The sequence below is a fragment of the Gobio gobio genome (assembly GCF_949357685.1).
Source record: "Gobio gobio genome assembly, chromosome: 2".
Taxonomy (NCBI): Eukaryota; Metazoa; Chordata; class Actinopteri; order Cypriniformes; family Gobionidae; genus Gobio; species Gobio gobio.
The window spans coordinates 15732163-15745241 of NC_137098.1; the positions used below are offsets into that span (position 1 = coordinate 15732163).

The following is a 13079-nucleotide window of genomic DNA, read 5'->3' on the forward strand; positions in this document are numbered from 1 at the left end:
TTTGTATGTGCCCTTGTGAAAAAAGGAAGTGTGCTTAATTGTATTGACTGTGCACTTGTGTACTTCAAAACTGTACTTGCCGATAATGTCAATGAAATAAAGGTCCACCTAAGTGTAGCCTTCTTAACCCTCTGGTGGTCTTCACGTGGTGGTCAAAAATTACAGATTTTTTTTTATTTTTTATTAAATGAATGTACTATATTTTAGTTCGATAATGTTCTTTATTTAATATTTTGTATTTTGGGGGGGGGGGGGGGGGGGGGTTATGGTACTAAATTATATTTATGCAGTAGTTATAATCTATTAATTCACTTTTTGATCTGAAAATGAAATTTCCAACTTGAACAATCGAATGCTTTAGAATTAGAGCACAGACTTAAAGGCCCACTTAAAAACCTTTAAACGCGCAGTATTATTTGAAAGCTGCGTCCAAGATCGAATACTTCTCTACTATATAGTATGCGTAAAACAGTACGCCAACAGAGTAGTATGTCCGAATTCATAGTATTCGAAAAACAGTAATCAACAAGTACCCAGATGACCTACTACTTCCGGCGAGATTCTGAAGTGCGCATACAATGGACACTTTACCATCCCATGAGGCCACGGGAGATGATTTATGGTGATGGGATGCAACTGACACTGGTAGGTCACATGATCATGACAACATGGTGGATATAGTACGTCCGGATTACATTCATACTACATTCATTCATACTATATAGAACATACTTTTTTAATGGTCTCGAAGTTCGTTCAAATTCAAATGTAGTACCTACTCACATAGTATGCGATTTCGGACGCAGCCAATGTGTTGACTCGATTATACTTCATCACATCTATTGCGGCCTCAAAATTCTGGCCAGTTGATAATACCTACAATATCAAAATCAAAATCAACTGCAGCCGGTCGATCCTTTTCCTATTTAGCACCTAAACTCTGGAACAGTCTTCCTAGCATTGTTCGGGAAGCAGACACACTCTGTCAGTTTAAATCTAGACTAAAAACACATCTCTTTAACCTGGCATACACGTAAACAATTTTTTTTCAATTAAGTGATTGTTAGGCTGCATTAATTAGGTCAGCCGGAAACCGGGAACACTTCCCATAACACCTGATTTACTCGTTACATCATGAAAAGAATGGCATCTACGCTAATGTTAGTCTCTCTGTTTATCCCAGGTTTCCTGCAGTCAACCGGATCCGGGCCGTATCCAGATCAGATGGTGGACCTGCGCCCAGACATGACTATAATGTACTGACAACTGTACTGACTAAAGTTTTTTTTCTTTTCTAGTAGTTCATTTAAGCCATTGTTCACACTGCGCCGCCGCCTCCTCCATGTCATTGTCTGTTATAGGCTATTTGCTTATTATTTATTAAATCCAGGCAATTTGGTTGATTAAACATAGATAAAAATTAAGATACAATTTATACAAAAACAAAAAAATAACATTATAATATTTAAACTGAAACTAATTACGTGTTTTAATGGCTACAAGCATAGTAGGCTACAGTACAGAGAAATGTCATGTCGGAGCGGGATTTGAGCGCACGTCATTTTCCCACTGAGCAGTTCATGAGTGAAGCGCCACTGTATATTGTATATGACTGTGTAAACATTTTATTTAAAGGTTTAATGTAGGCCACAGTCCATTGCATTAAGATTGCAAGAAGAATCAATATTGGGAAAATTGTGATATGCAGTCAAATGCAGTCCCGGTGTATATAGGCTGTTAAAACGAGTGTTCTCACCGATATACGTGTTGTTCTTTCATGTTTTATAAACTCGATATTGTTTCTTATCTTATGTAGTGACCATGCAGCAAAAAAAAAAAAAAAACTTTTTAAACCGTTTAACTGAGAGTATTAATCGGTCAAAATTCATACTATCGGTTAACGGTTAAATGGTCAATATGAGCATCCCTACTAGGGTTGCCACCTTTGGTGTGGCAAAATAAGGGACACCCATTCACGAACCAACCCCCCCCCCCAAAAAAAAAAAAACACGTCATGAAATGATTATTTCTACATTGACAACTTAACAGCTCAATAATAAACCATAAGAAAACATGAGATCAAGTATGTGAACTTGCAACAGAATACATTTTATATTATTTTACATTTGATTATTTTATTTATTTCTAAAGAACTCTTTAGCCTATTTGGTGCACTTTAAAGGGACAGTTCAGCCCAAAATGAAAATTCTGTCATCATTTACTCGTCCTCATGATGTTCCAGACCTGTATGAGTTTCTTTGTTCTGCTTTTTCATTTTTGGGTGAACTGTCCCTTTAAGCAGTCATTCTGAACCAGTAATCACTTTTTTGAATTTCAAAAATGTATTTTTTTTTATTAATTTACTTAAATTATGACTATATTATCATGTAATTATTTGTCCCATTTTTATCTAAAACATGTTTTAAATGTCAAACTTTATATGACAGGATTATTGGTTATGATTAGGTAAATTTTAAATTAATAATTACATTTATTAGGCTATAATCTATTAATTAACCTGTCTAAAAAATAATAATTCTGTCTGCCAAGCTCTGATAATGTATGGAATATTATATTAATATATTATCCATAAAAAAAAAACTATAGGCTACCTAGAAGCACAGATGTGTCTGCCACCGCTGTTGCTTTAAGTCAGTCAGTCTGAGACACTGAAATGCTTCTCATAAAGTGTGCAGTTGGCCTGAGGTTCATCAGGAGTTACTGGACAGACCCATTGATGCCTGTTTGATATTCAGCTCTATATCTGGAGATCCTCTTGCGTTTAAACGGTGGAGGCACGCGACGCGAGCTCGACATGTTTTTTAAAAAACCGGCAAGTTTACAGACACACTCTGGCACAGCTCATGTTCTCGAGACTCCGCCGCTATGACAACAAAGCCGCTAAAACGCAATCACGCACAAATGAGCTCCTGTACTACTTATTGTGAAATTGATTTGTTTATATTTGCTATCAGTATTCTCCACACTGCAAAATCCTTGTGTGTTTATTAAACTATGTGTGGACCTATGTAAAATACGGAACAAATCGCGTCCCGTATTGGTTTGATACGGAACGCGTCATTTTGCTTGTAAATACGGGACGATTCCGTATTTTACGGGACGGGTGGCAACCCTAATCCCTACTAGGAACTATTCTCTCATTCCTGCGTAATAAGGAACTTTGCTGCCGTAAAATTGGAGCAGCGCAATGATATTACATAGCACCTGAAAATAGGCTAACTTCCGTCAACATAACCAACGTGACAACCTGCTTGCAGAGAGAGCGTGCTGGGGACTATTTTCAGGCGCTGTGTAATATCATTGCGCCGCTGCACCCATGGTACGGCAGCAAAGTTGGTGGCTTCTCTGAGTGAACGGCACTAACGGACATTTTTCAGGAACTTTAGCTTTAATTTCTACTGTTTAATTCACACCAACATAATGAGTTGTTCTGAATCTGAGATAGAGTTTAGATTCTCTGGCCGAGCCCGAGCCCGAACTTGACCCAACCCGATCCGCGGGCCGGGTCAGGCCGATATTTCCTATATATATATTTATTAGGGGTGTAACAGTACACGTATTCGTACCAAACCGTTTCGGTACAGGGCTTTCGGTACGGTGCGCGTGTGTACCGAACGGTTACGAATGCAATCTTTAACAGTTAACAGTCGGCTTGTTTTAAGCGCGGAACACACTTCAGTCCTAGTTCCCACACGAACATATTAAGTATTCTGTCCATTTTATCATGAAATTCAAGCGATAAATGCCGTTTTGACTCTCTTTAATGTGACGACTGATCACTGTAGACACGTCAGTCCAAGTGGCCGCGGCGCGCGCGTGTGAGTGTTGATTATTATACCTAAAAATAAATACCAACTGAATTTAGGCTAATAGTTTTGGCTCTGTTGTTAACCTTTAGTGCAAGCAAGGGCTCCCTATAGTTTACAGCAATATCTTCAATAAACTTTTAGTACTTTTTTCTTCAGTAAACCACTATTTAATAAAAATAAATAAAAAGCAATTTTGTAAAACTGCTGTACCGAACCCGTACCGAACCGTGACTTCAAAACCGTGGTACGTACCGAACCGTCAGTTTTGTGTACCATTACACCCCTAATATATATATATATATATATAAATATATTTATATTTATATATATATATATATATATATATATATATATATATATATATATATATATATATATATTTATTTATATATATATATATATATATATATATATATATATATATATATATATATATATAAAAATATATATATATATATTTTTTTTTTTTTTTTTTTTTTTTTTTTCAGCAAAGTAAGAACTAATTCTATAACTAAGAAACAAATGTTTACAAAGCTGCACAATTCAGGATTAGTCTAAAAATGCAGGTTAAACAGCACATGCAGTGATGAAGCGTAGCATTCTGAACAGAACTGCTGAGTAGTCATGAGCTGCTCGCATGAACTGCGCTTTGCTTAACGATTTCTTTTTGTTTCCAATTGTTTTGTTTAAAAGTAGACATTTCAAACTTTCTATACACATATTTCTCATGTCTGTGAGGCAAGTAGCCTGCTGAGTTTCGTTTTATTTATGAGACATGTTCAAGAGCAATCTTGAACGCTTCGGTGCCTCCATGTCACGATTATTGTCTGCTATAGCCTATTTGCTTTTTTTGCTTTATTTATTAAATTCAGGCAATTGGATGATGAAACATAGATTCAAATTAAGATACAATTTATACAAAACGATACATTTTCTTTAAAATCCACTTTAAAGAAAGGCTTTTTACAAAACAAAACTTAATGAAGTCAGTGTTTCCCACACATAGATTAATTTGTGGCGGTGCGCCCCAGAATCAACACCGGCCACCACATATTGTGCATCGTTATTCACGCTATTTAAAACACGCAGTGTATTCTCTCTCTCTCTCTCTCTCACACACACACAAAAGGTGCGTTCCATTCAACCGAACGTTGGGGTTGCAAACTGCTTTCAGGCTCTGTCTCACGCTCTCACTCTGCCCAAGTAAATCTCACACCAAACTGCAAAACCTGCTTTTGATATGAAAGTCTAAGCTTTTAAAATTGAATACGAAATTCAAACAATAAATAGCGTTTTTGGCTAATAAATAGTTCTCAATAGTTCCACACAAACCAGCGCTGTTTCAATAAATTTGCATGACTTAAGCGGATAAACAACAGCTTCACTATACAGGTGTTTGCAGCAATTTTTGGTAAACAGTACAGCATAGTTTGCATTGATTATAATGTCAACCATATTTACATTATCGTTTTATTATGGAGAGTGATGGAGATGCAACATTGTTAACATTAATGTTTTTCTTGTATTTAGCCCTCAGGTATTCCTTACTAATTGGTCACACTCATACTCATTGGTGGTCAAATGTGAATATTTATTGGATATTTTGAGGATATCTTTTGGTACTAAATAGGCCTACTATTTGTGCAATAATTATGGTCCATTAATGACCACTTAAAATATGCTTTATTATTTATATTACAATTAGTGTAGTAATTAAGGTTAAAATAGAGAATTACAATGCAAAGAGGCAAATTAGAGCCATTTTGTGGCTGGGAAAATTATAATTTTCATTTGTAAAGCCATTACCCACAGGGTGCCTGTATGGCTCTTTAATAAATATACATGTATCTAGTCTAGTTGCTCAAAAAAGTATTGCAGATCATAACTTCTTACTTATTTTTAGGTTTTGCATTTAATAAATATTTAGACATGACCAAACACTAGATTTCTTTAAATGTGAAATTTTAAAAAGTTATTAACTTACATCCTAATATTTTTAATGATACTGATATAAGCACACACAAGTGAATATTAATGAATGCAAGCAAATATAATTGAACCCAAGAAAAGTTTAAAATAGTGCTAAAAAGGCACACTTACTTTTCCTTATATGTACAGTAGGCTAAATACAAATGAATTGATACTCAATCAAGATCGAAATCGATATTTGTGCCAATCACCAACACCCCCCCCATGCTCCGCATCCGCCCCCCAGCCACCACAAATTGGTTTCTAATCTGTGGGAGACACTGGAAGTGGTCAAAATCATGTCTGACCCACTTGCATCTTTGCACTTTTCATAATCAATATAGCCTAGATTAAATTTAAAAATAACATTATAATATTTAAACATAAATATGAAACAAAAACATTGTTTAATGGCTACAACAAGTATAGTAGGCTACAGTACAGATAAATGTCATAGAGCGTGATTTGAGCGAACGTTGTTTTACTGGTGAGCGGTTCATGAGTGGAGCGCGCTGGCATAGAGCGGATTACTGACCTGAGCGTCACACCGCTCCGCTTTGCTCATTACAGGCTTGTTCTCATCAGAACGTATTAAAAAAATGGTCGGGTTTAAATCGGGCTCGGGCTCATAATTACAGTTAATGTGTCGGGCCAGGCTGGGCCATGCTCAGACACAACGTGCACGGGCTCGGGGAGGGTCAGGCTTGTTTTTTTGGGCCAGATCCAAGCTCTAATCTGAGAGAGTGTGGGCGGGCTTTTGATACCGCGGCTCTACTTCCTGCTCTCTAATGCACAGACTCCAGTCCCGAGGTCACTACTGCACAGATTCGGTCCCAAATCAGACCTGCAGGCAGCGCAGGCCCAGTTCTACGGGGGGTGCAAGACAAAGCACCCTCAAGCACCCTCAGTTGATACTGTAATAATATTGGCGAAACAGATTTGGCAGATTTGCACATTGGTGTCCGAGCTCTAGAGAGCGTCAAATGCATCTATTTATAGATGCATTTTTAGAGTTAATGCAGGCTCGCGAAACCTCTCATTAACAAACAAAGTCAAGAAACAATGCAAGTAAGAGATTTATTGTTGACAACTTTTTATAACGGAACTTTGTGAGATCGCGATGAACTGACAAAGCAACAGCATTTTAGTGATCGTAGCGATCTTGGTTCACTTTTGAGGCTAAAGTCTATAACATTCATTGAATAAAACTATTGTTGCTAAGAGGACTGACGGACAATTGCATATTGCAAAGTTTCCAAATTGACATCTAAATATAAATACCACTCTGCACAAGACAGGAATATCCTCCTGAAGCCCAGAACAGAGGTTTTGGCTCTGTAGAGGACATTATATTTTAGTGAATTTCTCTGACAACATACACACTTTTAAGTCTGGCTATTCTTATGAAATAGAAAACATTCTTATGAAAATATTATTACATGTCTTTTTAAATTACATATTGTCCCAAAATACATGAATATGCAAATTAGATACAGTGTATAGATGCATTGCCGAGAATGGGAATGGCATTTATGGCCATGTTTACCCACAGTAAACTGAATGAAACTTTGTGCTAACGCACAAACTACTGAAAGTAAAGTTGCAGGTGGTCAACATACAATCATCTTCATTAAAAGTAAAGAAACTGAATGATTTGACCAGTGCTGTTGCCGCGCGCTTTCCTATTGCAGTCTTTGATTTCTAATTTAAAAAGTGATGATCAATAAGCTCGTATACAAGCAGTTGCAATGCAGCTCGTATCTGTTGTTTTCGGTGACATGAACTCCAATAAATCTGCATATAGTGCGGGAATTGAAGATTGGATTTATATCCGTTTCGCGGAGATACATTTATGTGACCAAATGTAAATTAAATTGTTTTGATAAATCAGATAGCTTTGATTTACACACAGCGCGTGTTCTCCAGGTCGTGCTTACCAGGTTGTTCATAAAAACCGAAATGTGCCCAGATGCCGTCTTTTAAAGTAGTTGGGGCATTTTAATTACTCTCACTCGCGTCTCTCTGCCATTGTATGCTACGGCAGAAAAGCGTCAGTACATTATAATCGGTTATGGTCTATTGCTGAACCGATACCGAATCGTCCTCGTCTGCATCGAAGAAGTGATTAATTTCGATACCCCTATTTTTTATGCTCCAAACAATAATGACCGTTAAAAAAAAATCTAAATTCACAAAACCTTTTTTTTCTGGTTCTCAGGAAGATGACGTTGAAATACTAGTAAGGCTTTAAAGCAATGCAAAGGCAATGTAAAGATTAATAGACAATTTGTAATTTTTTGAAATTCCAATTATTGGTAAAAGTGATGACTTGTAAATAAATAATCATAAATTTCTCACTGTACACTGCTATGGTGGAGCCGTTGCTTAGCCTATCTGCACTTTACTAGAGCACCCTTAGTAATTTCAGAAGCACCCTCAATGATTTGATTCTGTAACCGGGCCTGTGTCAGCGTCATATTTGGACGTTGGTGGCTTCACTTTTCTTCAGTGGAAGGTAGTGAAGATGCATCGTCCATATTATTTACGGTCTTTGTTTTGAAAGTAACGTATCCTACCACCTACACTAAACCCTAGCCTACGCCAAACTAACCAAATAATGTTATGAAAAGAAAACATTTGCTGAAGCAACTATGCCTTTGTTCCCACAAGTCTTTGAGTTATTTTGTGGAGTATGTGTCATTCTTCATGGGACTCGTACCTAAGTGCTCCACAAAGCAACTGCAACGCAGTACCAGGTGAGCTACTGAGCAAGTTTACTATGTCAGGAAAGCTGAGTTGATTATTTGATGCAACCATCAAAATGTATTAGTTTACAAATCATGCGTATGGTAAGTGTTCTGAGGTCATAACATTACAGGAAATGCGTGAAAATAAGTTTTTATTAAAGCTTTTATTCAATTTTCAGTAAAATATCCAAAAACACTAGGCCAGTGTTATATATTTTGTTCAGTTGAGTACTTACAATATCCCAAATGTTTCCAACTATTTGTAAATCGTGAGAAATTGCTATTTTAACCAAGGAACCGGGACGTGTGAGGGAGTCGCCTGTCGATTGCATCATATCTGCGTTACCCTCGGTTTCTAGTTTAATTTTGCAGAAACGCTTAACTCTTACTGCAGTGTGTAACAAGTGTCATAGCAGCCACTGAGCAAACGTCATAATTTCCTTTTCAACACACTCAGATGTATCTAATATGATAAACAGAGCTGCGTTACCTCAGACGCATGACCGGAAAAGCGGAAGTGGCACCGGCAACTGTGTCATAATAAAAGTCCCGCCAGCGACTATGACATAATAACAGTCCCGGTGCTCGTGAGGCGCGTGTTCCTCTCTTCTTTATAACAATCGCTCCTGCGGCCTTGCTCAGCTCCACAACACTCGGTCCTGCTCTGCTTCATACTCAAGTAACGTTAATAATCGCATCCATGAACATAATTTCTGCCCGAGTCCTATCCTGATTATTTTCCACCGGCTGTGAGGTGAAGACCACATGTCTCAAGATTCTGCGCTCAAACGTGCCGTCATCAAACTACACCTTTGTTTTGAGCAGGCAACCTCTAGTGGAAGGAAAAGTTACATAGTGCACCTTTATCGATTATCTGCCCTAATCACAAGGGCAGATAATATCTCTCTCTCTCTCTCTCTCTCTCTCTCTCTCTCTCTCTCTCTCTCTCTCTCTCTCTCTCACACACACACACAATCACTTAGTCTCAGCTGTGCTCCTCAGGCAATTTAGCATAGGCTACTTTTTTCTGAGAGGTCATAGAGAGCGTAAAACACACACACAAATTCACTCGGATGTATTCGACCATGTTCCACTCTGTCATTTTAAATTAGAACACCACACGTCAATGTGGATAATTACACATATCGACTAATCCCAAAGATTTACACTCACACTCACACTGGGACAATGTCACTATGTAATCTTACATCTAGTGATTTGCTTGCATTTAAAAGTGTTTAAAGGTTACAGGGTAAACTATTTGTGTTTCTCTCTTTCTCACATATCTTTCCTTTTTCTCACACTTTAAATATTAAGCGGTTTCATTTGTTGTGTAGAGTTATTTGTCCTCGAGATGACTAGCTAAAAATATCTATCCATCTACAAAAACACATGCTACAAATGCACACATTTTATATGATAGACGGAGCACCCATTAACTGCATTAAATGGTATTTTTCACATATCTTTTCTGCACTTTTTCATTAAAGTATTGTTAATCAAAAATAAAAAATGTATTTACTATTCTTGTTTTATTTTCAAACATCTTATTGATTGTAAACTTGCCATTATACTGTATATGTATATAGACTATGCCGAACCTAACAGGGAACACGCATGAATTATAAACTTATTAGTCTTATTATAAGTCTTAACAAAGAGAAAAAAAGTGATCCAGACATTACAGAGGATGTTTTTCTAGTTATTATTATTCCTTGAGTTTTATCATGCCAAGCAGCTGCACACAGTTCTTTAGAAACCTAAAGTTCAGTATGTCTATGTACACTGGCCTAAGAAAGCTCTATTTATTCCACACTTGATGTTGAAACCCATCGCATACGTAGTTAAGACAATCACAGGCTTGTAATGGCACCGTTACAGTCTATAACACATTCACACATCAATGTAAGGCTGTGGAAAAAAGTCTTCAGGAAACTTTCAGGAAATGTGTTATTCCCACCCACAACATCCCAGCCAAGAAAATTCCAGAAAGGAGCCGTGCATTGTTTAAAAGAGAAGAAAATGGAAGTAGAACATCACAAAGAATGACAAAAACTAGTGCGAAAGCAGCTTAAAACTGATATTTGGGACTCACCAAATCAGACTCCTCGCTGGTTGAATGGTACATGTCTATGAACATCTGTCTGTGTGTGTGTACAATATGTGTGTGTCAGAGAGCACTACTCCACCCAGTTGCTCTCCAAACAGTCCTAGTAAGAGAAGGGGGGAGAGGGGAAAGAGCGGTTTCCTCTCGCTCTTGTGGGCTGAGTTTGAAGGGGCTCAAATATGTGCTTGTAAAATGAATGGTCTGTTAGTCTACATTCTCTCTCCTCCCAAACACACGTCAAGTTGCTCTGCTAAACCCAGAATTCTCTCTCTTTCCCACGCTAAGGAAAAAACCCAACTGTGACAGTCCATCCCACAAACAACCCATGCTCTCTCAGACATGCACATAACCACATGTGCAGTCACACACGCACCAAAGATTAGTAAAAATTATTTAAGGTGAATGATGTAAGATTTTTACAGTAAAATATCCAAAAACCACTAGGCCAGTGTTATATATTTTGTTCAGTTGAGTATTTTGAATATCCCAAATGTTTCCAACTATTTGTAAATTGTGAGAAATTGCTATTTTAACCAAGGAACGGGACGTGTGAGCTATGTGTTTGAGGGAGTCGCCTGTCGATTGCGTCATATCTGCGTTACCCTCGGTTTCTGGTTTTATTTAGCAGAAACGCTGTACTCTCACTGCAGTGTGAACAAGTGTCACAGCAGCCGCGGAGAGAACGTCATAACTTCATTTTCAACACACTCAGATATTATCTAATAGGATAAACAGTGTTGCATTATCTCATACTCATGACTGGAAAAGCGGAAGTGGCGCCGGCGACCGTGTCATAATAAAAGTCCCGCCGGCGACTATGCCATAATAACAGTCCCGCTCTTCAATCGCTCCTGCGGCCTTGCTCAGCTCCACAACACTCGGTCCTGCTCTGCTGCATACTACAGTAATGTTAATAATCGCATCCATGAACATGATTTCTGCCCGAGTCCTATCCTGACTCTTTTCCACCATGTCTCAAGGTTCTGCGCTCAAACGTGCCGTCAACAAACTACGCCTTTGTTTTGAACAGGCAACCTCTAGTGGACGAAAATGTTACAAAGTGTAGCTTTAAAGGGGTGGTAAAACACATTCTTTCGAAGGCTTAATTGTGTTTGTGGGGTGCACTGTAACATGTGTTCATCTCCGTTTTTAAAAAATTGCATTATTTTTCATATATTTTACCTTTATTCTACACTGCTCTGTCCCTCCTTGTAAAAACGGTCTGATGGTTTCCGGGTTGTATGAAGCCAGTCCCTCAAAAATACACAATGGGCTCAGATTGGTTAGCTGGCCCAGTGTGTTGTGATTCGCTAACCGCCTAGTGCTGTAATGGCAAAAATTAATTCGTTGACATCACTAATAAGAGACAAACCATAGTCCAATTGTCTTTATAAAGATTTATTTTTCTTGCAAGAAAGAGCCACGGTCAGTGCAGCCGCTCGGGCTGCCTTGAGTGTGAACTGCTAAAACAAAAGAAAGCACAAACTTTTATACCCACCAATGTTTAAACAACCCCCCTCAGTAATTTTCCATACATCTGTGGAAAACCACTGAAGGTTTTTTTACTCAGAGTAAGAGGTGAGAAACAATACACAAATTTGAATTAAAAGCAACAAAACACAATGGTCCTTCATCTGCCTTAGAACTAATTTAAATTATCCAACACCTTTGGTACGGGAAAGCTCTCAATTTACATATCCCACTGCTACCCCCCTGGGTTTTCCACAGACACTGTGTGTCTTTTGAGCTAAAAGAAGTGATTTGCATGGCTAAAGCAGATTTTGACTTCTGTGTGAACTCAAACATAAATATTAAATTTTTCCCCAACATGCACGTTTGTCGGAAACGTCACGCCCCTTACCTTTACCGGTAGACTTTGCTTTGGGTAGTATTAGAAACAATGGCGTCAATAAGACCATACCAATTTGAGCCCGAATCAGACCCAGACAATTTTAGTGAAGATGATCGAGCAGAACCTGTTCAGTCCTCAAGAGTAAATACTGCAGATCTATAGTGATCGCTACTGAATGGCACCGTTACTTCTGTATTTTTAGAACGATTATAGCCAAATATCTGTCGCAAGAACTATTAACCCAAAACGAACACTAAACATTGGCTTTACTAGTAGCCAAATCAAACTCAGAACCATGTTTAGCATGCCTGTAGATAAACAACACATAAACGCTCTAATCAAAGAATAATTTACACTAATTCCAAGATCGCTGTTGAGATTTAAAAAAAAGTTTGTAACGTTAGGCGTTTGTCGGATAACGTTAAGTATGAATGAGCATTTAACAAACTGGTTTGCAGAGCCAAACAGCGTTATTATGTTTACTTGCTTGCTTCAACGTACAATTAACAATACAAACTATTACAGGAAAACACATCAACTAAAAACAAATCATACTTACAGGTTGTGGCCCGTAA

At 37.8% G+C, this 13079-nt stretch overlaps 1 protein-coding gene across 1 annotated transcript in view; it reads right to left on the reverse strand.

Annotated features, from left to right (window-relative positions):
• The window catches only part of cacnb2a (calcium channel, voltage-dependent, beta 2a), a 65813-nt gene extending 55041 nt beyond the window's left edge, over positions 1-10772 (reverse strand). Inside the window, exon 1 of the mRNA XM_079810696.1 lies at positions 10641-10772. Coding sequence (XP_079666822.1) covers positions 10641-10685 — 45 coding nt within the window. The 5' untranslated portion in view covers positions 10686-10772. The remainder of the gene's footprint in view (positions 1-10640) is intronic.
• Between the last annotated feature and the right edge of the window lie 2307 nt (positions 10773-13079).